The 23,927-nt window shown below is 47.7% G+C and overlaps 4 protein-coding genes across 4 annotated transcripts; 2 read left to right on the plus strand and 2 right to left on the minus strand.

The window, feature by feature from the left end:
* Positions 1-936: 936 nt before the first annotated feature.
* Positions 937-3,260, plus strand: mrpl18 (mitochondrial ribosomal protein L18). Its single transcript, XM_060062434.1, has 4 exons — positions 937-1,218; positions 1,678-1,846; positions 2,109-2,343; positions 3,106-3,260. Exons 1-4 carry the CDS (start codon positions 1,119-1,121, stop codon positions 3,208-3,210), a joined length of 609 nt encoding a protein of 202 aa, XP_059918417.1. The 5' UTR covers positions 937-1,118; the 3' UTR covers positions 3,211-3,260.
* Positions 3,261-3,396: 136 nt separating this feature from the next.
* si:ch211-203d1.3 (protein phosphatase Slingshot homolog 3) lies at positions 3,397-15,988 on the minus strand. The gene is made up of 16 exons (XM_060062433.1): positions 15,703-15,988; positions 13,995-15,498; positions 13,687-13,876; positions 12,680-12,795; positions 12,276-12,344; positions 10,908-10,973; positions 9,599-9,781; positions 9,153-9,246; positions 7,736-7,864; positions 7,167-7,213; positions 6,893-7,039; positions 5,899-6,099; positions 5,379-5,574; positions 5,154-5,279; positions 4,988-5,062; positions 3,397-4,782 (listed from the first exon to the last, which is right to left on the minus strand). Exons 2-16 carry the CDS (start codon positions 14,162-14,164, stop codon positions 4,630-4,632), a joined length of 1,962 nt encoding a protein of 653 aa, XP_059918416.1. The 5' UTR covers positions 14,165-15,498; positions 15,703-15,988; the 3' UTR covers positions 3,397-4,629.
* A 260-nt stretch (positions 15,989-16,248) lies between these two features.
* Positions 16,249-20,685, plus strand: LOC132465713 (glyoxylate reductase/hydroxypyruvate reductase-like). Its single transcript, XM_060062435.1, has 9 exons — positions 16,249-16,509; positions 17,084-17,214; positions 17,644-17,716; positions 18,093-18,209; positions 18,394-18,482; positions 19,233-19,334; positions 19,475-19,610; positions 19,829-19,959; positions 20,173-20,685. The coding sequence occupies exons 1-6, from the start codon at positions 16,424-16,426 to the stop codon at positions 19,247-19,249; spliced, it is 513 nt and encodes a 170-aa protein (XP_059918418.1). The 5' UTR covers positions 16,249-16,423; the 3' UTR covers positions 19,250-19,334; positions 19,475-19,610; positions 19,829-19,959; positions 20,173-20,685.
* Positions 20,686-21,075: 390 nt separating this feature from the next.
* LOC132465722 (zinc finger and BTB domain-containing protein 5-like) lies at positions 21,076-23,874 on the minus strand. The gene has a single exon (XM_060062452.1). The coding sequence runs from the start codon at positions 23,394-23,396 to the stop codon at positions 21,378-21,380; it is 2,019 nt and encodes a 672-aa protein (XP_059918435.1). The 5' UTR covers positions 23,397-23,874; the 3' UTR covers positions 21,076-21,377.
* Positions 23,875-23,927: the final 53 nt, after the last annotated feature.

Here is a 23,927-nt window from a genome sequence, read left to right on the forward strand (position 1 = left end):
CAAATATGTTTTTGAATGAGTTTCTGAAAATTGTGTTTTAAGATGGGTGTAATAATTTGTATTCCCATGTTGCAAATATAACAACAAAAACAACATTTAAAATGTTGATGCAGGATTGTGGACTATATGGAAATAATACGATTCCTGGTTTTCTGGAAGTGTTTTCGGTCGCTGTGTCATAATTCAGCTTAATATTTAATATATTGTTGCTCATTTACGAGAAAATGTCAAACTGGCACTGCATGTTGAAAAGTTTGCTGACCCCTGGAATATGTTAATAACATTTACTTTTGCTAATTAAATTGTCTAGCAATTTACAGTGTCAGTTATTCTAGTCTGGTAGATTTCAAAGCTGGGTAATAATGCTGCTATCCATTTGGATGGTACGCTAGTACGAACGACCAGCTTCAGCGAGAACGTGACGTATTTCCCTTGTTCCAGCCTTCCAGTTTGTAATTTGTGTTTCTGTCGAGCCACGAGGGGGAGTAGTAGCAGGCTATTCATCATTAGCAACATAGCCTCTTTAGCAAACCAGCTTGAAAACACAACTTTACATTGAATTGCACGCAAAGCATGACCGTGCAATGCATAAATTGGTGACCGGATTAAAGCAGCAATGAAATCAAGTGTGTAAGAGGATTTAAAAACTACATTAAAACCTCCAACGTGGTACAAATACAAAGAAAATACATCTCAACCCCCATTAACTATGGGCGCAGCCATCTTCTTTACAAGTTGTACAGCTCTGCTCGCTCTACTTTGAAAGAGACGAGATACTACGACCAAAGGGGGGCTTGCCTCAGTGAAATGCCGCAAGAAAGCTGGGAGATTTGCGACTTTACCACTTCATACATCCAAATGGATAGCAACATAATATTTAAACGGAACTAATAACCGCTGTCCTTAGTTCCGGCCGTGTACTTTTGGAGTTGCACAGCCCCAACTTAACGGATGTTGAGCGAATGTCAAAGATGGCGCTCCCCATGTAGACAGTAATGTCTTCATTATGTATTGCATTGACTTGTGAATCGTAGACTGCCTCTTTGGAACTGAATTTAATATTTATTTCTGGATTTTTTTATAACTATATGTAAGGGTAGAGGATCTTGGCAGAGATCATGGCGGTTCTGGGCGACATAAGTCGAAGTGTTCGACTGCTGTTAGGTCAAATGCATCGCTGCAGGACGACTACTGCTGGGAGCAAATCTCTACTGTTGGGTAATAACATATTTTAAAGTTGACCTTTTGTCGTCTAAAGCGTTTTTATGCGTAAAGTATTAAATCAACAGATTGACAATAGGCTACGTTATGCTGGATCTATCTATCTATATATATGTATATATATATGTATGTATGTATGTATGTATGTATGTATGTATGTATGTATGTATGTATGTATGTATGTATGTATGTATGTATATGTGTGTGTATATGTATATATGTATGTATATGTATATATGTATGTATATGTATATGTATATATATATATATATATATATGTATATATATATATATATATATATATATGTATATATATGTATATATATATATATATATATATGTATATATATATCACTTTTCATTTTGCCTGTCAGTTTATATGTCTCTGGTGGTATCTCTGTTGGAATGCGATCTCTTCTCGGATGGTTCACCTCAACCGATGGGTTCTCCCTCCAGCTCGGGGATTCGGCCAGGCAGCCCCGCAGTCCAAGCCGGTGGTCGATGACAACGAGGCGGTCAATCCGACGTTTGTCAACAGGAACCCCCGCAACCTCGAGCAGATGGCCCTGGCAATGAAAGACAGGGGATGGGGTACGACCTGGCCCCATAGAGAGTTCTACCACAGGTGTGTACCGATTCAAATCTTGGCTGTTGTATCATTTTGCGATTGATGTGATCAGGGTCAAGAAACTAAGAATATATATGAATCAGGTTCAGGAAAATAAGAATATATATGAATCAACATTGACTAGACATTTCCCCTCACATCTAACTATAAATAACCTCAATACCTCTTTCTTTCTTTCTTTCTTTCTTTCTTTCTTTCTTTCTTTCTTTCTTTCTTTCTTTCTTTCTTTCTTTCTTTCTTTCTCCTCCTCCCTCCTCAGGTTAGTGTTCACCCGCTCCCAGCACCATGTGACGGCTGAGGTGTTGGCCTGCGACTCCCCCACCCCGGTGCTCTCCTGCTCCACCAAGGAGTGGGCGGTGAAGCGGGAGCTGGCCTCCACCCGCTGCGTCGCGGCCTGCCAGGCCGTGGGCGAGGTCCTGGCCGAGAGGTGCCACCGGGCGGGCATCAAGCGCATGGTGTACCGGGCCATCCCCTGGCAGTTCCGCTCAGACGCTGTGAGTATGACGCGGCAGACCCTGCGCTCTCAAACCGCTGCTTGGTTAAAGGGTTGGGGTTTGACCACCGAGGTGTGGGCAGGGTTGTGGGTAGGTCCATATGAGGCGCCCGCAGGCCTGTTCTAAAAAAATCGCACAACTCGTTCTTGAACGACTCTTTCCCACCTTTTTTAAGTCATTGTTGATATTTATTGGGATAAATCATTAACATGATCAGTGTCTTCACATAGATGAGAATCATTAATAATATATAACTAAAGGCAAACTGAGCAAATTTGTTATTTCAGTGTATCAAACTGGGTGCCCTTCGTATGACTCAGTACCCATGAAGTAGCTCTCAAGTTCAAAAAGGTTGGTGACCCCTGCGTTAGAGATTCAGTCTAGACGAAAGCCGATCTCTCATCAGTCTTACACACATGTCTATGGAAGAAGAGAATTTTTAACTTTATTGAAGTGTAGGTATTTGTTTTTTTTTCTCCACATTTCTTCTGTTTAATATAACAAATACAAATTCTCATCTCTGGGCGATTTAGAGTGAATGTAGCGTACACCACTTCTGGTGGCGGTTCGGAAAATGGTCGTCTACAGCTCACGTACAACAGTTTCCTCCTGCATAGACTGAGGGAAAACTGCATTGCAATCTCAAAACCGTTTTCAACTTGTGAACGGGAGAGATAGAATATGCTGGTGTAACCATGGCCTGTGGTGAGCAGTCCAGAGGCGTGTTGTTAACCGGGTTCTGCGTCTTCCTCTGTGTGGTAGATCCAGTCCTTTAGGACGGCGCTGAAGGACGGAGGACTGGTCCTCAGTGAGCCCAGGAGGCAGTACATCGCACCCAGAGTCAAGGCCCCGTCAGGCCCCATGTGAATATTGAATATTGTTATTGCAAATCTGAATTAAAAGAATGGTTAACTTGTTGTTCTGCAATCTATTTCTGAAAGTAGCACGATGAGTCGGTCTACACTTAAACAAAGCAACGTGGAAAGTATGCAGTGTTGTTAATAAGTTATATCCTTTTGTAGTCTGGTATATTGATTAAAACAAAACGGCTGCTTTAAGTAGAATATTTTATTGGATCACTCGTAGAGCAAGTGTTGTAAACGGTAAAATATGCAATGTGCTGAGAGACATCGTGGGAGGTCATAGAAATACGTCTGATACAATTCATCATAACACAAGGTGACCATAGGCTCAGGGAATGGACATGGTGTGTGTGATTAAATAATAAAGTGCATGGTGTTTCATGCATGCCATGAAAACAGCAAGTTCTACGTTGGCCAGTGTGAACACCAAAGCATCATAAACCCGATCAGAGTGTAGGGGTGAAAAAGCACATCCATTAAATACACATCAGGACATAATCCTGAATGTATTCATTCCTCTTTCATTGAAGGAAGATACGAAAAAGGAAAATGACATGCCCCAGCATTGGTTCAGCATTTCTATATATATTTATATATGCATGTAATACTTTCAAAGTAGGAACAGCAAAACATCCCCCATTGCGAAGTACAAAATGGAACCATAATCACACACTTACTAACAGTCACCAACTTGTAGTGAATATATATCCTAAAAATAAATCCAAGAAAAAAAAAAGCCTTAATTTTCTTAAACTAAATTCATGTTTAAGGCACTTATAGATTTGTTGTTTTACAATGAAAAGAGTTGGTATGTTGGAAATTGGTATATTGGAATACATTGTTATTATGCACCCAGCTAAAATCTCCCATAAGTAAATACATAGAGTAAACTGTTACTCTCTTTACAAAACTCATCTACACTGGCAGCATAGAGCCTCAAACATGTTGAATGGAAAAATACTTTGAATTGCATATACATGCCGTTAGTTGGGAGGTATAGAACTATACTATGTGAGGTCCACGAGTGGACCAGGGGGGTATTCAAAGTAAATAACAGCAGAGTAAGGGATGCCACTGGATCTGAGACGTGCATGAAATAAACAGAAATAATGTCTTGAATACCTAAACCAATTTGGTGGCCAGTTGCGCTTTTAACGGCCCCAATACTGACCAGCTCACGATACAGCGAGCATATAAAAGGTATTCCCCAACGGAATGAAATGGATGCATAAAAAAAAAGATTGGACCAATATTTTAAAAGAGTGACAATAAATTAGTGAGAGCGATAATGCAGCTGCGTTCAAATAGCTTGTCGAGAGAATACTTCAATCAGTCACGCTTCACAACCTCTGCCTACTTGGACATCAGGGTATTTGAGTGAATCCCTCGATCAACACTCTCCTTCTCTCTTCTGTTCAACCAATCACATGCTTTTCCCATCCGCATCCTGTATCCTCTTCTCTGATTTGCTGCGGGGCTCGGGGGAAACGTCCACACAGGCTCTCTGGTGAGTCAGGCCCTTCCGCGCCTGGCTCCGCCTCCGTTGCATCGGAGATCGCCGCGGGCTGCTGGGTAACTGAAAGAAAGAAATGAACATTAAACTTCCTCTCAAAGATCCCAATGGTATTCCAAATGAGCCCACCCTGTTCTCCCTTCAGAAAGCATCCAATACCGACGTTTGTGTAAATGTTCAAGGTGAGTTGACAGGAATATTCCAGCCAGAAAACAGATAAAATAAAAGGCCAATTGAATTCCTCTCTGTGCCCTTCTCTGGCGGTTACCTTGTCGTCGTCCAGCTCGCTGATGGACTGCATCAGAGAGAAGAGGTTCATCCTCCCGCTTCGGTTCAGGACCGTCTTGAAAAGAGTGGGGAACAAACACAGGACGTGAACCCCAGGAGGTCTGAGGGGAGCGGGGCATTACAGCGGGAGGGGGGGGCCTGCTCACCTTGTCACTGTCCTGCACTGTGATCGTAGGATTGGGATTGGGATTGGGATTGGGAGTGGCAGCTGCTGGGGCTGGGGCTTCCATTAGCGAAGGCTCCTGATTGGTTGCAGGCTGGTCCTCAAATACCTTTTTTTTTTTGGGTTAGGAGTATAAAGAAAAGATGTATGATTTAATATTTAAAGACTTCAGACTACTTCAAGTATAATGTAACCGTAAAGACATTACTTTGTCAATGCCAACAATATCAGGTATCTCCTCCTCCTCTTCTTCTTCGTCCTCATCAGTATCTTCCTCTTCAAAATCCTCCTCTCCCTCGTCCCCTTGGCTATCCCTTTCGGCTTCTGGTTCGTCCTCCTTGTGAAGTGACAAATTTCTCTGATCTCTCGACTTCCGCCGCCAGAGGGCGCTGTGGCGCTGCTGGCTGTAAAAAGATGCTTGCGCGTTAAGATTTGTCCGAAATAACTCGTTGAAATGGTAACGTGCACCTGCCATTGACCACGGCCTTAACACGAGCATTACAACACACTTTACCTAGTGAGAGTGGATGAGGAATTAAAAAGCAACATTTCAAAGGGTTTATATATATTTTTTTTACTGGTTAACTTATATTCCTCCTGCTCCTCAACACAAACAAACTAAAGAAAAAATCGAAAGTTAAAATAATAAAATAAAAGGCCCCTCCCCAAAATGACCGCCACCACTCCCCATGACCTATTTCCCCGGGGCCTGCGGCAGTGCGTCTGACCTGGCGTTCAGGATGCCGTTGTAGGTCTGCAGCTGCCGGGCGAAGCCGTCGTTGGGCCTGGTGATGGGCCGGCACTCCCGTACGTAGGCCTGCGCCTCGTCCACGGGCCAGCGCTGCTGCTTCATGGCGTAGGCGATGACTGTGGACGCTGAGCGGGACACGCCCATCTTACAGTGCACAAGCACCGCCTGCCCGCTCTTCCTGAAGGGATTAAGACGGAGAGAGGGAGTGAGAGCAATACAAATAACCCTGTCATATCACCAAAGACTAAAGACACTTAAGACAGAGAGAGTGAGAGTGAGAGCAATACAAATAAACCTGTCATATCACCAAAGACTAAAGACACTTAAGACAGACGTCATACGTAAATCTACACCTCGATCTCTTACTCAGCCCTGGGATTAAATAAACGCACGCTGGCACGCAGTGAACCTTTTTAGATACCTTGGCACACCATTAATGTTTGCAGACGTCTGTGTCATAATAACTGAACAACAGGTGGAACCGGCTTAGATCCCATTCCAAATTGTGCCTGAAGATCCTGTTCTGATCTCTGGTCCGTAGCAGAGCGCCTGGTTCATAATGGTCACGAGCATACAGTATATGATGATATTGTTGTATATTACTCATGTCATGGCTGGGGAGACGAAGTGGTGATTTGTTATCTGGCCAATGGCTCACCAAAATGGGTCACCATGTCCTAGATTTAGTCTTTGATGGATTCAAATATTGAGGAGAGGTTCTACTCTAGCCACGACGACAAACCCTCCATCTTCTTGAAAGGCACGTCCTGCCCCAACCTCTGATTCATGAAAGACGTTCATAAAAATGCCGTCGGACCTCGGCTGAATAGGGCTTTTAAACAAGGGGCGGGGTTTGGATCCTGAAGACAGCTTGAGGTTGTACTTTATAAAGCATGCTTCGTTGGAGCCTAGGATCGGCTGGCCCTCTCGGCCTCCCTCCCAACCTGACCGAAGGGTTTGCTCGCCCTCACCTGGCGGTGTTGATGAACTGGTAGGTGTCGGTCCAGTGGGGTAGCAGGTCGGTGGCCTCCACATCGTACACCCTGATGTTCATGTAGGTGAACGCCTCGGGGAAGAAGTTGTCGATCTCCCGAGTCACGTTGAGGATGTAGCCCACACTGCAACACACAGGCCACGTTAAAAAACACAGATCGGTCGTGTTCTGGTTGGATGTCCTCGAAAAACAACACGTGACCACCAGAAGTGTGTTCCCCAAACACCAGGGAGGACGAAAGGATCACTCACTTGTTTTTCTGCAGCTCCTCAAAGTTGGCAGCATTCCACTCTGAGCCCTGGAAAAAGCAAATCGAAGGGAAACAGAGGACAGTGTCTTAACCCCAGGGAGGGGAGGAGAAGGCCACAGTATTGCCGCTATCGCTGTGCACACACACACACACACACACACACACACACACACACACACACACACACACACACACACACACACACACACACACACACACACACACACACACACACACACACACACACACACACACACACACACACACACACACACGGCTCTGACGCAGGAGGAAGGAAGCCACCAAGAAATAGGGGAAGTAGATCGCGAAACACCATGTTCCCTCAAGGCAGGGGAATGAGTGCATGAGTCGTCTAGAAACACACGCCTCCACAGCTGAAGAGAACATCAACAAGAACGCTTGTCGTTGTTGATGTTCTCTTCAGCGGTCGGCGGTTTTAAAAGGACGTCTTTTTGGGCCCTCATTCCAATTAATACCAACCCCCAACATCTTCCCTCCCCTGGTAGAACCAAGGTGGGCAGTAACCCCCGTGGCTCCGTCCCACCTCACCAGGTAAAGGTAGTCAAAGATCCGGGAGGGTTTGTCCATCTGGGCGAAGGTGACCATCATCTCATTGTCGATGTACTCCCTGTAGGCCATCATGTCCATGTTCATCCTGGTCTCCAGACCGGTCCGAACCTGGCGGCACAGAGACCAAAGGGTCCCACACTATCAGACCTTCCTCACGCAAAACGACCGTCCACTGTCTCAACATGACGGTGGGAAAATCCCCGAGCTTTTCTGATCTAGCGAGACATCCTTCTGGAGCCCTACCTGCTCCTTGACAGGTGAAGCTACCGACTCAGGTGTTCAGGGGATAAGCCCCATGAGTTGGACTTGACAGATTAGCCTATTGTATCCATCCCCTACACAAAACCTCTGCTGAGGGATTTTGAAGGACTAACTGTACGTTCACACCAAAAGCTGTAAAAGATGCAAAATCGCAGAATAGCTCAAAACGCAACGCTCTCCAGAATATTTACAGCTCCTATCGCTCTTGCGATTTTACTTTTCCATTTAAAGGAGCCGCGCTTTTTGCCCGCATGCTTGTAGTTGAGGCAAGTGCTGCTGCTGATGCCGAGCCACAAAAACACAAGATAGTCATAAGGTCAACAGAAAAAGAATAATAAGCATAAATACGTGAAACACTGAATAACTACTTAATGGAGCGATTGCTTATATGCTAGATTATAGCTTAGTTGATCGCTATCGTGACTGTGTGCGTGTGCGTGTGTGTATTGTTTATTAGGGAAAAGATCCGCTCAACAGGAGCATTTGTGCCAGGCAGACATACGGCAAACGGACAAATTAGAAATATTTTTTTGTGCGGTATCTCCCTGCTTCTGAATTGCACGCACATCTCCACCCACCACTCGTCCGCTGGTTGCCATCAGCATTCCACTGTGCGACCATCCCTTTTGCGTAATGCGGATTGCGTACACCATCATACATTGTTGAAATCATATGCCGGATGCTTTATTCTTTCTATGTGTTTTTTAGTTAATGATCGGGCTATAATAAGACCATGTTGGCTAAGCAATCGCGGCCAAATACGAAGCCCTGCAATAGCCGCAATTATTCTCTCACGCACCATGATGAAGGAACAAATGTGTGGTCGGAACTAGGAACTAAAGTTCTCGCGTATGTTTACTTGGACCCACGCCGGCGAGAGACATCTACATTCCGATTGGCTGGCGGTCATTTACAGCCGCAACGCTACTAGCTCATTTGCAAAGAGTTGAGCTGTTTTTCCACTCTCATTTACAGCTTTACAGCTTTAAAGCTATCGCTCAAGCGTATTATCGCTCCTATCGCTTTATCGCTCATGCGTAATAGAAAGTGAATGGGCGTTTATCGCTCAAAACGCTTTACAGGTTTTGGTGTGAACGCACAGTAAAGGACTGTCCACCAGCGGTGCCCCTCTCACCATCTTGGAGGTCAGGTTGTCCAGGTCCTCTGTCCTCATGATGTCCCGGAGGTGGTCCTTGATCTGGGCCTCGATGGAGGAGCGCTGGGAGAACCTGCTCACAGCAGGGGGACAGGAACCACGCTCAACATGGACACATAGCACAGGGCGCAGAGAGAGAGAGAGAGCGAGAGCGAGAGAGAGAGAGAGAGAGAGAGAGAGCGAGAGAGCGAGAGAGAGAGAGATGCTCAACATGGAGACACAGCATGGTGCACTGGGGAGAGAGAGCAAGAGAACGAGAGAGAGGACCATGTTCTACATAGACACACGGTGTCTATGTACGGTATACACGGTGGCTCTGCACATAGGTGCAGGGGGAGAGAGAGGTAGAGAGAGAGAGAGAGAGAGTAAAAACGACAAGAGGGAGACGGATCAGGACAAGGACAGAGAGAGGAGGATTCACTCACCCCTGTCCTTCGCTCTCCTTGCGCATCGACTGCAGGTCGTTCATGGCCTCCCACTCGTTGAGGCAGTAGCGGTCCGACTCCACGTAGCGCTGGTAGTGGGCGGCCCAGTCCAGCCCGCAGCCGGGGATCACCGCTCCCTTCACCGCCCGCTCACAGCAGCCGTGCAGGGCCTGAAGGACCGACCTGGGGAGGGGGGGGGGGGAGGGAGACAGGGAGAGAGGAAGGGAGAGGGGAGAGGGGGGGGGGGGAGAGAGGGAGGGAGAGAGGGAGTGAGGGGGGGAGAGGGGGAGGGAGAGAGAGGGGGGGGAGGGAGGGGAGAGAGGGGGGAGGGAGAGAGGGGGGAGAGGGAGAGGGGGAGAGAGAGAGGGGGAGAGGGAGAGGGAGAGATGGAGGGGGAGTGGGAGGGGAGAGAGGGAGGGGGAGAGAGGGGGTGAGCAGGAGAGGGGGAGAGGGGAGGGGAAAGAGGGGGGGAAAGAGGGAGGGGGAGAGAGAGGGGGAGAGCAGGAGAGGCGGAGAGGGGGGAGGGAGGGAGAGAGAGGGGGAGGGGAGAGAGGGATGAAACATTTCTCTAATTTCCATCAGTTTAAAATAGATTTAAACATAGACTGTAAAAGAATACACAGTGTGGCAGCCTGGCAGAAGACTATGGCCTAAACTCATTGATATTCAATCCTTGTTTACTTAAAAAAAAAAAAAAACATGCAGATGAGTAAACAGATCCTAACCGAACGAAGAACGCTCGCTTTGTATTAAAAGAAATAGATCCCATTGATTTTGAACGGTGGGGGTTTGGGTGTTCCGGGGATTTTACCGTCGCGAGCTACCGATGGGCCTTAAACGGGAACTACACGCAAGTTTTGTCTCCCAGGGCTTCACAAACATGTGGTCAGGGCTGCCTCTGCCACAAACAACGGTTTACAAAGTGGCACATATCCGGAGGACCGTGAACAGAATGAACACGGTGCCTCATTCTGAACTCAACTTACAGACCGTTTACCACCATCACACAGGAATACAGGAAAGGCCAAAGGTCATAGCCCATATTCACAAGAGGACAGGACATAGGTCATAGCCCGGGACTACAGGAAAGGCCAAAGGTCATAGCCCATATTCACTAGAGGATAGGACATAGGTCATAGCCCATATTCACTACAGAGTATGAAATAGGTCATAGGCCATATTCACTACAGGATAGGACAAAGGTCTTGTAGACGAGGACTTAGTTGAGAGCGCCTGCTGTAGCTCGGGGGGGGGGGGCATTGGTTGTGTGTCTACGTTGTGCGTGTTCCGGCCTGTGACTGTGACTCACCACATGGTCTGGATAGACACAGGCTTGAAGATTCTGGTCTCCTCTGCCGTGGTCACACTGAATCCGCTGGCAGAATAAAGAGATGGAGACGATAAGGAAAGAAGATCTGACATATCCGTTTCCCCAGAGTTGCGAGAAAGAGAATAAGGAAGTCGTTACACAACGTATCAACAAGAGAAGATAAAACCTCAAACACTAGACGAAAGGCTGAGTAAACCCGTGGTTTTACGAAAGTCAAATGTTACGTTTTCTTTGTTGAAAGACAAACCCAGGACAAACTACAACTGAATTACTGAAGGCATGGCAGGGAAGGTGGGATGAATGTGTTACTGCAATTCGGGGAGGGGGGGGGGCTTTGGAAACTAATAAACAACAACCAAACAACACAGAGACCTAGGGTTTAAACGTGCTAGCTTGGGAGAGGCTGCGAGTGTCAGCTCTGCTGAGTCAGCGTGTGATGCAGAGTGTGAAAGTGTCCGTAGGCCTGTGAGGGACGTGGAAGTGTGACACGAGCCCGGCTCATCGCTGAGTGACGCGTTCTCCATATGAGCCGTTAGTCCGGTGACAGGATCAGTTCTCTTATCATTCAGTGGCTCCACTGTGTTGTTTCTGCGCTCAACGACTTTCAGTTCCAGCTTTGGAAATGCATCCTGTCCCTATTCCTCTACCCTGTTTTACATATGCACCCTCAAGAACTCAGACGCTGTTAGTTAAGCTCGCCCTAAGCCAAGGATAAATTTGAAATAAATAAGTAAATAAATAGATGCTTACACAAATAATTCATAATGAATTAAAAAATGTGATATTGAACCTACAAATAATAATGACGCATTCACATAACCGAGACTCGTACAAACATACACTACATTCTGACAGTGTGTGTGTCCGTCAAACTCGCGTTGCCAAGCAACCGACATCACCGTTACCATGCCTCATGCCTAAAGTATGAGCCCTGCATACAAAGCAGAGCGCTGATCCAGTCTGTTATGAAACAATAATCAAATAATGTTCAGCCACACACACACACACACACACACACACACACACACACACACACACACACACACACACACACACACACACACACACACACACACACACACACACACACACACACACACACACACACACACACACACGTCTACATGTTTACACAGCGCGCTGACCTGAGTGAGCAGACCAACGGCAGTTTACAGTAGAGACGATTCAACTCTATTAATACGAACATGACTCAAGCTTTTTGGCCGCGCTCCCGGATTACGATAGCCAGCCAGCAGTGGCTGCTGCCAGGTGCCTGCAGCCACCCAGCCGGGGCTCCTGACCGTGCAACAGGGGGGGGGGGGGGGGGGGGGGGGGGCGCCGTCTTACCCGTCTCCGTCCAGGTAAACCTGGGTGTCGCTCCACACCGGCAGCACCAACCCGATGGTGCACTCGTCACTGGAGGGTGGGGGCGGGAGAGGGGAGGGAGAAGAGAGAGAAGACGAAGAAGAGGAAGTGGAGAAGACGAGAGAGAGTTGGTTGGCTTTGAGCGTTTTAAAAGAATTTGTTTCCTAAAAAGGTAATCTCATTTTTAGCAGAGCACCACCGAAGCATAATGGTTCAAGATATAGACACAGACACAGAAAGACACACACAGACACACACACACACACACACACACACACACACACACACACACACACACACACACACACACACACACACACACACACACACACACACACACACACACACACACACACACACACACACACACACACACACACACTAACCTGTCTGCCTTGGGGAAGTCCATTCCCAGCAGGACGCTCTCATGTTTGTTACTACAGGTGGAGATCACTATCAGGTAGCGGACCCGTACCGGACTTGAAGACTCCAGCTGGACCGCCTGCAGGACAGACAGACAGACAGACAGACAGACAGACAGACAGACAGACAGACAGATCCAAAATGAGAGTAGAATAAATTACTATGAAAAACATTTCACTAAACTATGCAGCGAGAAAAAAAGGAAACGCTCGAACCACGCGGTTTGAATTGTAAACATGTCGTAGATGCGTCCCTCCCTGCAGGCAAACCAGCCTCACCCTGGCATCAAACCCAGATTACATTAACCCTCTCCTCAGCCAGCGTGGAACACCCGGACCAAGGTGCAACAGCGATGGGAGGAATATATCTTCATAAATATATAAGGGCCTCTAATGCCGTTTGAGACTTGAGCCGTGGTTATGGGCTGTACAAATACCATTGACTTGAGACACTGTCAATATTGAATGGACGTTCAATTGAAGAATAGTAAGACCTAAGCACCGAGAGAATCCATACAATCGGATTGCATGAATCGTTCTATTGGTCAACCAAGACCCTGCCAACTCTTCACAAGCCAATCGGTAAGGACTGAAACAGGAAGAAGCCGTTATTGGTAGATAATTTCTGACCTAGGGGATTGTTAAACGCCGGAGTGGTGTATGCTGCTAATAACACAGTTCCTAACAATGGGAGGATATGAGTCACTGTAATCTATGACGTTTTATGGATTAAAGTGGTTTCTTATCGACCTAATCAGCTGAAATGAAAACATTCTTCTGCGCCGCTCTGAGCAGAATGGTTCAGCGTTGTCAGGCATCTTCTTGTGGTCGATGGTTCCAGTCGCCCGTCTGGTTTGAAGCCGACAGCAAAGTGCTCCTTTGAACGCACTCTGCGACACATCACACACAAGCCGCCATAACTGGAACACGACTAACGTATCGATGGCCGTACGTGGGAAAATGCCACCCACCAGTTTGACGGTGTCCTCGGGTCTGAGCAGCGAGACCATGGCCTGGAGGTGTCTGTGGCGCGTGTCTGGCGGCGGCCCCCCCTCCGGCTTGGGAGAGGGGCTGCGATCGGGCGAGAGACCCTCATTGGACCCCTCCCTCTCTCCCTCTTCCAGCAGAAGGACAACCCCCTTGACCCATGCGAAGCTCTCCCTGTAGGGGACAGCAAGACGGAAGCTCTTCAATCGGCCCGGATCATTTCTTTGGCACAAGTCGGTCACCGAGGCAGAGCCAATCCAACGGGTGGCGTTTAATTAAACGGCAAATCTACCTTTTCTGTAGATTTCCTCTCCTAGGGATGCTTTCATCCTTTTGAAAAACAAAAACACACACAAATATTACCAACTGCACAACTAAACAAGGCAATAGTATGACAACACAAAGCATTTTCCATTGTGGCAGTCCAATGTAGGTTTGTGTGTATGTGGTCATGAGATACATATTTACACATTCCAATCATCTCCCTTCACTGACTCCTGGCAGTGGAAGGGTGGGCGGTTCTGTGTATGCATGTGTTACATAACTGTACAGAAATGTCATTCAGCAGTCATCTCTGAAGGAGTGACAGAGCTGGAATAACAAGGAGCTGTGTTAACACAACGTGGTTCAGGGACTAGGTAGGGCGACACGTTAAAAAAATGAGGATTAATGCAAACAAACTAACATGGAGTGCAGGAGAGGATGAAGAAGAAAGACGGAGAGAATGTGGATCGGGAACCAGCGACAGGGAGGAGAATAGAAGCTAACTGTGGTGTAAAGGGTTTGAGAGAAACTTGAGACACCGGCATTACCTGTTATGCAACTGACATGTCCAGTCAGAGTCAAGAAACAAAACAAAAAAAGAGGGAAATAAGATGAGAAGCAGGCATAGGAAGATCACTGCAAGGGGTTGGGGGCGTTTACAAAAGGAGAGAAGAGTAGTTAACAAATGAGTTGACAGTAGGAAAGCATTACAGCTTTTTATTTTTATATCAGAGGGGAGAGGCGGGCCAGTTTACAAACGGGGAATGCTTCTTAGTTTTTACCTCACATGGCCACAGCACAACTCATAGCTAGGAGGCAACTAAAGTTTAATCATTGAGCTGTTTTTAAATCAAGCGAAAGGGAAAGAATGACATGTGAAACAAGAAAAGATAAACACGACAGATAAAGCCATAGACAAAGGTTGATGAGATTGTGGAGCATTGGCCTACGTGTCAATGTAAGGCTGAGATATGGACTACCCGTTTATAGGTGAGAATCGGGTGTCTACTGTCTATATAAACTAGCTTAGGCATTGTTCATGTTCCACGATAATAGACATAACAGAGCGGTATTCAATTGCAGCATTCCTGCTTTTCCACGAGCCAAACAGTGCAGCTATGCAACAAACAGTTACATCGCCTGCGGGGGAAGATTGTTTTTTCATGAAGCAAGCCTAATGGGTTCTGCATGAATGGTCTAATTCAGGCAGTTTGTGTGTCTACAGCACAGTGTGGCATATGATGTGCAGTCAAGGCACACAGTAAACCAAACCCTATTCAATAATGACTATATTGCTGTGTGCGGCTTGAGGCGCCATGGAGAGCAGGCTATACTTACGGTGGAGACAGAAGGTGTTCTGTGCAGGGTGAGAAGAGCCATTCCACAGCACAGAGACGCTCAACACCAGCCTGTCCAGTTTGGACTATGGTTCTCGAAATGGGACGCGAGACCCAGAGAGCCGTCGGGAGAACCGTGTCCCCGGCAGAGCGTGTTGCAGGCGGGCGTGTCAGCTCTCAGATATTTGGTTCTTTCTGAAGTGACAGTGGACGATGGCAAGGGGGGGGCACCGGGGTGAGAAACGCAATTAAAAAGCCCAATCACAACATCGCTGCAATACCCACCCAGCCATCTAATAAAGACAGGAAAACACGAGTTGCTTGCGAAATCAATTGAATTTAAAACAATGCGCTCCTATGCCTGGGAAGGAAAACGTCTCCCGAGGAGGCAGGGATTACCTTCTAGTGTTCTTCCCACGCAGGAATGTTCTGCCACAGCGATCTGCAAAACTGGGATCAAATTGTAAAACGTATGAATCCTTTGTCCGATCGTGTGTTGCTTTCATCAACGACGTCTTTAGAAGGTGATCTCGACTGATAAGTCCAGCAGAACCACTGAACAGAAGACGCGGCGAAGGCTTTCACCAAGTTGAGACTCCTATGAGCGTCGAGGAACCTGGGTTCTGACGCCTAGCGTCCACCACGGCCATGCAACCAGGAAGAGAGGCACACGGAGAAAAGTAAACATGACCTTAAGGAACGACGTAAAAAAACACAGTAAAAGAATGCCTGCCACCGAATTGAAATAAACTACAAAATGTATACAAATATAGGTCTACACCCAATTGCAATAACTCATGTTTGGCAAATATTAACATTTACCAATTTACATTTCTTTATCCATATTTTGACATCGTCCTCTTTTTTAAGAAGAGAGTCGGAGAATATATGCATTTATTTTTCATTGTATTATTTTTGCTGCATTCCACGGAATGACGGCTCACGCGCATGCGTACTGTAGCATGACCTGACATGTCTGTGTGTGCGTAGTAGTCGTCCGACTTGCTCCAACTTACCACCCATTGACATCTGTCCTGCACTCTTATCCTCTATTAAACATTTACCCAGCTCCTCGTGGTAAGGGGACTGCGGCAGCGGTGCTGTCCTGCTCAGTTTCTGGATGCAAGCTGTGCAGAAACTCATGAAGGTCTTCATAACACGACGCATTCCCCCAGAAGGGGCGAAGCTACTGTCCCAGGCCGGAGTGTAGGTTTGCGTTATTATTATTATTATTATTATTATTATTATTATTACAAATGTTACCCTGACAGGTGTACTGTGTTTTACTGTCTGTTCCATAGATTACATTTGTCGGACGGATCTCTTCCACCATGTGCAGTTGTCAAGTTTAGGACTTGACTTCATTGAAAAGAACCGTCCACTTCGTATTCAGTATTACAATACTTAGTTTACATTGACTTGTTTCAATGAACCATGGTCAATGGTGGGAGCTGTTAGAGTATTAATTTCTTAATTTCTTCGTTACAATCTCTTTTTAAAAAGGGTCTTACCTAACAAACTTGCCACAGTTGGTCCTCTTGGCCAAAGGACGGGTCAGACTGGAGCCGCATGCCGCTCTCCCACCCCTCTGCAGCGGCATAGAGCTACTCTGCAACCCATAGCTTCTTATCTGGTGTTTTTATTACTGTACTATACCGTATGCTTTGATTGCTATTGGGTGAATAGATACTTCTAAATATTTGAATGAAATTAAGCTCTGCTCTTTAATGCATGCTTTTCTATTCTTCTAAGTCTATGTGCCTGTCCGCTCTTCCATCAGATATGAGGTGGCCCAATGGGACTCCGATGAACCAGTGCCCAGGGCAGAGCTTCTGAAGGGGGTGGAAGGAGCTCACGGAATTCTGTGTTTACTCTCAGACAAGATCGATGCAGAGCTCCTGGATGCTGCAGGTACACGTCACTAGAGTCTGGTGGTAGCCCACAAGAGCCCCTCTGTTGTCCCCTATATGTTCAGAGTTCACCTAGACTCTGCATAGCCACGCCCTCCCACCCCTACGCACTCGGTGTATGTTGCACGTCTTGACACTTAATGTAGGACTTATTGTATGTTGTACGTCCTGGCACTTAATGTACGCACTTATCTGTGTACTTAGTTATAGTAGTTAGTTGTGTGAGGCTTATCCTAGCTATCTTTGTGTTATATACGGGAATGGGTCAACCTAGCGATTGTAAGTGCTTGGCACTTGGTTCTATGAACATCCTAACTGTACCGACAGAGATGTATTGTTTCTCCTTCTTCTGACAAATGTGCTTATTGCAAGTAAATGTAAATGTGAGTCTCTGATACATTCTCTCTCTTATTGTTCATTCCCCTTGCAGGGCCCAACCTGAAGGTGATCAGCACCCTCTCTGTGGGCTTCGACCACATGGCCATGGACGAGATAAAGAAGCGGTGAGTGTAACGATTGCTAACCTAACACGCTAGCTCGGGGAAGTGCAGTGTAGCCAACTAGCAACGACTAGCTGTGTCGTGCGTTTGTTTTCGGGCGGCATGTGGCTCAGGAGATAAAGCGGGTTGGCTGGTAACTGGAAGGTTGCTGGTTCGATTCCCGGCTGCTCCTAGGTTAGGGTCAAGGTGTCCCTGAGCAAGGCACCTGACCCTGACTGCTCCCGAGGAGCTGGGCTGTGTCCTCGCATGGCTGACCCCGCCCTCGGCGTGTGAATGTGTGCATGAATGAGTGAATGTTAGGCAATATTGTATCGCGCATTGAGTGGCCACTGGTTAGATGAGCGCTCTATAAACACAGTCCCTCTGCCATTCACCACAGCGGGATACGCGTCGGATACACACCGGACGTCCTGACGGACGCCACCGCGGAGCTCACCGTGGCGCTGCTGCTGGCGGCCGCCAGAAGGCTCCCGGAGGGCGTGGAGGAAGTCAAGAAGTCAGTGCGCACATCCGGCGCCGTCTCTGCTTATCGTTTGATTACGCACACACACTTGGTTTTGATTGGTTTGTGAGTTTGCATTGCAAATGTGGATGATATTTGCATGGGGATCCACTTTGTTGTGTTTATAGGTGTGTGTGGTGTGTGGTGTGTGTGTGTGTGTGTGTGGTTGTGTTCTCAGTGGTGGCTGGAGCTCCTGGAAGCCTCTGTGGCTGTGCGGCTACGGTCTGTCTGGCAGCACCGTGGGGGTCGTCGGACTGGGACGCATAGGTGCTGGTGCCTCCTCTTGCTTCCTCCGACCAAAGAGATATTTCTTCAGGTGCTGAGGGAGTTAGTTTGATTCCCAGACTGATGGTTCTGAGTTTGAAACCCAGTGTCCACGGTCTGCCAGTAGACAGAAGTACGACCAGTAGTCTCACAAATCAGATTTTAGATTATACTTTTACAGTGCGATGGCAGGGAAGCGCAAACTAGGGTGAAAGGGGCGTTTCACTTTCTCTTGCTTCAAATTTGTTTAAGCCAATGTTGCCGGGCAGGGATCTGTAGACGGAGGTTATCCGGAACGAATGACTACTGGAACAGCCTGACTGGAGGAACAACAACAACAACAACAACAACAACAGCAACACCTGATATGGCTGAACATTAACCTCAGATCCATTTGAGGACTCATAACTCTAAAGATAACATTGTGCTATTCTAAATTCAGTATGAGTTCAGTATTTTGAAACGCTATGCTAGGCGGTATTTGTGGTTCGTATCAGCCTTACTTTTTTTGCACACAAAAACCCATAAGGTTGTTTGTATTTTTGAAATTACTATTCGACCAAAAGCACCATATAAACAAAACCATGTAGAGAACCGTAGCTTGCCAGTACATTTCATCATTGTATACCATACAACATTTACAACATAATTGATAACAGAGGTGTGTGTAACGGACAGAAAGCCTGGTGAATCAGTGTAGGGTGACCCTTTTGTTGGTCCCTGAAAACCTTCCTGGTGTGTGTATGTTCTCAGGCTTGGCGATCGCCTAAAGACTGAAGGCCTTCGGGGTGAAGCGTACGCTCTATTCTGGAAGAACAGCCAAGGCCTACGCAGGCGAGGTCGGCGGAGAGTTCGGTAAGAAAATAAAGATGCAAAGGCCCGCTTTTTGAATAGGTTAAAAACATGGACCATTTGAAGAGATAAAACAAAGGTGGCTAAAGGCATTAGGACTGACTCATTTGAGTCCCTTCTCTCCACCTCTCCTTGCTCCGCAGTACCACTGGACACCCTGGTCGCTGAGAGTGACTTCGTGGTCGTGTCCTGTTCCCTCACACCCGACACCAAGGGCATGTGCGACCAGGCCTTCTTCAACAAGATGAAGAAGACGGCCGTCTTCGTCAACTCCAGCAGGCAAGGGCGTCACCTCGAGAGGGTTAAACGTATAGACCACTGAAACTGCAACATTCAGTGTATGGTGTAGGCAAAATGCTCCTCAAAAAGAGACGGAATGTTTCTTTCTGTGCATTTGCCTCACGTTGTCCTTGATATATGATAGCCTTTGCCAGCAAGTAATTGTTCCGTCCGTGTGGAGGTGCTGAGTCTCTAAGTCTCCCTGTTGTGTGTTGCAGAGGAACTGTGGTGAACCAGGAGGACCTGTACCAGGCTCTGAGCACTGGCCAGATCGCCGCGGCCGGTCTGGACGTCACCACGCCTGAGCCCCTGCCAACCGACCACCCGCTGCTCACGCTCAAAAACTGTGGTGAGCAAATATCAGTAGCACAAACAGAAAATGACCTCTTTTCGGTAAATATTTCTCTGTTTGACTTTCAATAATGATCAACCCATGTTTCTCTGACTGTCTCTCTTTCTCTCTTTCTTTCTTTCTTTCTTTCTTTCTTTCTTTCTTTCTTTCTTTCTTTCGTTCTTTCGTTCGTTCTTTCTTTCTTTCTCCCTCTTTTTCTCTCTCTCGCAGTGGTTCTGCCTCACATTGGTAGCGCCACGTACTCCACCAGAGGCGTGATGGCCGAACTGTCCGCTCAGAACCTACTGGGAGGCCTGCAGGGCACTGACATGCCTAGCGAGCTGACCTTCTGAGGGGCAGAACCGCTCGCCTCAACTGCGCCCTCTTCAGGCCTTCAAGAGTAATGTCAGTCCTGAGCAAAACGGTGCCATAAGATTCAATAGGAAAACAATAATACGAGGAGAACCGAGAATTGCTGCTAGGATACGGTTAATGATTCATCTTTTTAGATAGTCCTTTTAGTACCCTAAAGACCTTTGTAATTACTAACCGATATAAACAATACAATTCAGACTGTGAGGAGTAAATGCAGAATATTGGTTTAGGATATTTGGAAATGCAGTATACTTTGGAGAAAACTTCCCAGCACTCCTACAATGCACTTACATGTTATGTTTTTCTTCAAAACATTTATCAATTTTTCCATATGCAAGAGGATGGAATTAAATTTGACTTCAAATTAAATGTTCTTTCTTTTTTCAACTGTTTGGCAAAATTGTGGGGTACCTACTACATACAAACCAATCAATTATTCTCATTTTGAACCTGATCTGTGCAAATATATTTGTCTGTTGTCTACCATTTTAAATCTTCCCACACTTACTAAAATGGATTTGAGGTATTAATAGTGGCAAACAGACTGATTATTATTTTTTTCCATATTGTTGGAAAAAAAATGACTGGAGTCAGATATTCATCACATCATTTATTTTCAGCAAATTTCAATAGTTTAAGGTTATTCTCACAGAGAATATTTTCTCGATATTTTTTTATCTTGGCAACATTTCCAATTGGCACTATGGTCCATGACCATCATCTGATAAGTAAGAAATTATTGAAGATTAAAAAAGAATCTTTATTTTAAATATTGAATGTTCAACTAATTCATTAACCTTATTTGATTGGATTCTAGTCTAATTTATAAAACAGATTTTCTTTAAAATAATATTCACATTTAAATCATGTTTTGGTCGTTTCAAACAAAGAAAACAGGAGAATCGTAAATAGTACAATAATTCAAGTGTGCTTCAACATTTGTATCTTAGTCCATATCGCCCAGCTCCAATAGGCTTTCATCCAATCAAGTCCTACAGCTGCACCAGACTTGCACCAGACCATTCAATACGAAAGACCAATCAGCTGTGGCGCCTTCCAGCTCACAGTAGGCTGTCAGCCAATTGGCCGAGCTGTTTGCCGGTCCAGTGTAAGCACGTGTTCTTGGAGTGTTTGTAGAGGTGCGAGGACTGGCTGAAGCGCTTGCCACACTTGGGGCAGGGGTAGGGCTTCTCCCCGGTGTGGACGCGGATGTGCTTCTTGCAGTCCGTCAGGTTCATGAAGGTCTTGAGGCAGATGCTGCAGGCGTACTTCTTCTCCCCCTCCACCAGCACCACGTGGTCCTCGGCCGCCGCCTTCCTGCACTTGGAGAGCACCTCCTCCGAAGCCCTGGTGAGCGCAGGACGGTCCCCCGACCCCGAGGAGGAGCAAGGGTCCGGGTCTGTCTCCGAACCCGCCGCCGGGGCTTTGGGGGCGATGCGTCGGAGCCCGGGCGACGCCGTCGTGAAGCCTCCACCTCCTCTGGTTCTCCCGCCGCTGGGGGTGGGCGAGACGGCGGGCTGGAGACCCAGAGCTGGCCTCACACTCCCCAAGAATCCCCCCAGAGAGCTCTGGCTGGGCTGGAGGAGGAGGGTGTCGCTGAAGCCAGGGGTCTGCGTGGAGAGGAGCTGCTGCAGGGGCACCGTGGTGACCGGGAAGACCAGAGAGGAGGAGGAGGAGGAGGGAGATGGGTGGATCGTGTCAGGCGGCTCACATGGCTCTCCAGCGACCCCAGAAGCCTCTGCGATGGTGGAGGCAGGGGTGAGGCTGACCAGGCTCTCCTCCACCTCCAGAGCCCCCATGACACCCTCGCTGCCGGGGTTGAGGAAGCAGGAGAAGGCCAGCTCCGACAGGCTGTCCAGTCCTCCCCCCAGGATGGGCTCCTCGCAGGCCGCCGCCTCGCCCGCCCCCGGGTGCGGCTGCGTGTCTGCGTGAGGATCACCGCGGTGATCACCTTCTGCAGCCGTTCCCTCGTCGCTCAACGCAAGGTCTGGAAGGCCGTCGTGGCCCTCTGCGTCTGGGTACGGGGAGCGCTCGGGTGCGGGGTCCGGAGACGAGGTGCTCAGGTTCTCCCTCTTCACCTCGACGAGCACCATGTTCTCCTCCTCGCGCTCCTCCTGTTTCTCCTCTCCCACCAGGACTTTGAGCACGGCTTCGGAGCTCCCGTCTCCCCCCTCCACCCCCCTGGCGTCGCCGTCCGACTGGCTCGGCAGCTCCGTCTTTTCCGACTCCCACTTTGCGGCCTCGTATTTCTCCTCCTGTGGCTCCTCCTCCCCTCTGCTCTCTGGTAGCAGCGCGGCGGCGGCGGGGCACTCCTCCTCTCCGGGCTCCCCGCGGTCCTTCCCCAACAGCGTCCTCTTCCTCCCGCTCGGGCTGTCCTCGTTCAGGGGCGATGTGCGTTTGTGGCCTGCGGGCGGCGCTGTGGTCTGTTCCCGGCTGAAACCACCGTTCATCTCCCCGTGGGGATCAAGAGTACCACCGGACGGACTCACCTCCATTCCGGCTCCGCTGTTGCTTAGCCAAGTATCCGTGAAACAGTTGCTCAGGCTGAATTGGAGACGCTGCGGTGAATCTGACCCAAGCTGCATAGATGTGGCCTCAGATAGGTCCCCTGTCGGAGGGGACAGTAGTGCCTCATTCTGCTGCTGTACGGCCCTCCAACCTGTAGGGGGCGACTTTGGGAAGTCTCGCTTGGACAGGTGTAGCTTGCAGGCTTTCACCACGGTGTTCAAGTGCAGGTGGGAGGCGGCCAGCAGCACATCCATCACGTTAGAGGAGCCCGGCGTAAGGGTGGAGGTATAAATCATCTCTAGCAGGGTGGAGAAGGCCTCGGGGGTCACCACTTCCTGATCAAGCTCCATCACACAGGGACCGTCCCCGTGTTGCATTTTAGTCCCTCCAGCCGCGTCGCCCTCTGTTGAGCTCAGAAGAGCCCTGAAGTGAGAGCTGCAGGCCGCCAGAATGGATCGGTGTGCGTGGAAGCTCTGTCCCCCAACCAATACCAAGCAGTCGCAAAGCTGCCCATGAATGCGCTGGTGGTTCAACTGCTGAAAGATGAGCTTGAAGTGCCCAGGGAAGTCCATCGGCAGACGTACGCCGGGTGATGAATGGCTGGATACACGGCGGCTTCTAATGCTTTCCTGTACGCTTTGTCTTTTGCATGACTCGTGTTTGTCCCCTAATGTCTAAAATACACCATTTGACAGGTTTGCCGGTGATCCATACGAGGCTAGAATGTGGTCGGCCTTAATCCATCATGCGGCCAAATGCACGGTTTATCACAATGAGTCTCCAAATCGCCGAAACGCTTTTCTCCTATAAATAAGATTCTATTGCATTTTACCTGAAATTCGACATGAGGTTAACCCTTAATATACATAGTATATATATCAGCGTTTTAGCCTAAAATCAGAATTCCACTCACCCCTTTATTATGGTCTGCTCTAGCCGCTCAGACTAACGTCTAGCGGGACCGACACACAGACAACATCGCCCCCTTGTGGTCACTTTGTATAAATGTGAGAGCTTCGTTTAATTTTGTTACATAAAAAAAAATCGGTCAATGCACAATTTGTAAGAAAACCCTCAAAATATTTTGAGACAGAACATTTTGA

This window comes from Gadus macrocephalus, chromosome 10 (genome assembly GCF_031168955.1).
Source record: "Gadus macrocephalus chromosome 10, ASM3116895v1".
Classification (NCBI taxonomy): domain Eukaryota; kingdom Metazoa; phylum Chordata; class Actinopteri; order Gadiformes; family Gadidae; genus Gadus; species Gadus macrocephalus.

Excerpts from the sequence above, each read along its gene's own strand:
- mrpl18 (XM_060062434.1), top strand. The coding sequence starts at position 1,119 with ATGGCGGTTCTGGGCGACATAAGTCGAAGTGTTCGACTGCTGTTAGGT. Across the intron at positions 1,847-2,108 it reads CATAGAGAGTTCTACCACAG|GTTAGTGTTCACCCGCTCCC; the intron begins GTGTGTACCGAT and ends CTCCCTCCTCAG. Across the intron at positions 2,344-3,105 it reads GGCAGTTCCGCTCAGACGCT|ATCCAGTCCTTTAGGACGGC; the intron begins GTGAGTATGACG and ends TCTGTGTGGTAG.
- si:ch211-203d1.3 (XM_060062433.1), bottom strand. The coding sequence starts at position 14,164 with ATGTATCTCATGACCACATACACACAAACCTACATTGGACTGCCACAA. Across the intron at positions 12,796-13,686 it reads CCGAGGACACCGTCAAACTG|GCGGTCCAGCTGGAGTCTTC; the intron begins GTGGGTGGCATT and ends TCTGTCCTGCAG. Across the intron at positions 5,575-5,898 it reads AACGGCATCCTGAACGCCAG|CCAGCAGCGCCACAGCGCCC; the intron begins GTCAGACGCACT and ends ATCTTTTTACAG.
- LOC132465713 (XM_060062435.1), top strand. The coding sequence starts at position 16,424 with ATGCAAGCTGTGCAGAAACTCATGAAGGTCTTCATAACACGACGCATT. Across the intron at positions 17,215-17,643 it reads AGAGCTCCTGGATGCTGCAG|GGCCCAACCTGAAGGTGATC; the intron begins GTACACGTCACT and ends TTCCCCTTGCAG. Across the intron at positions 17,717-18,092 it reads ATGGACGAGATAAAGAAGCG|CGGGATACGCGTCGGATACA; the intron begins GTGAGTGTAACG and ends CATTCACCACAG.
- LOC132465722 (XM_060062452.1), bottom strand. The coding sequence starts at position 23,396 with ATGGACTTCCCTGGGCACTTCAAGCTCATCTTTCAGCAGTTGAACCAC.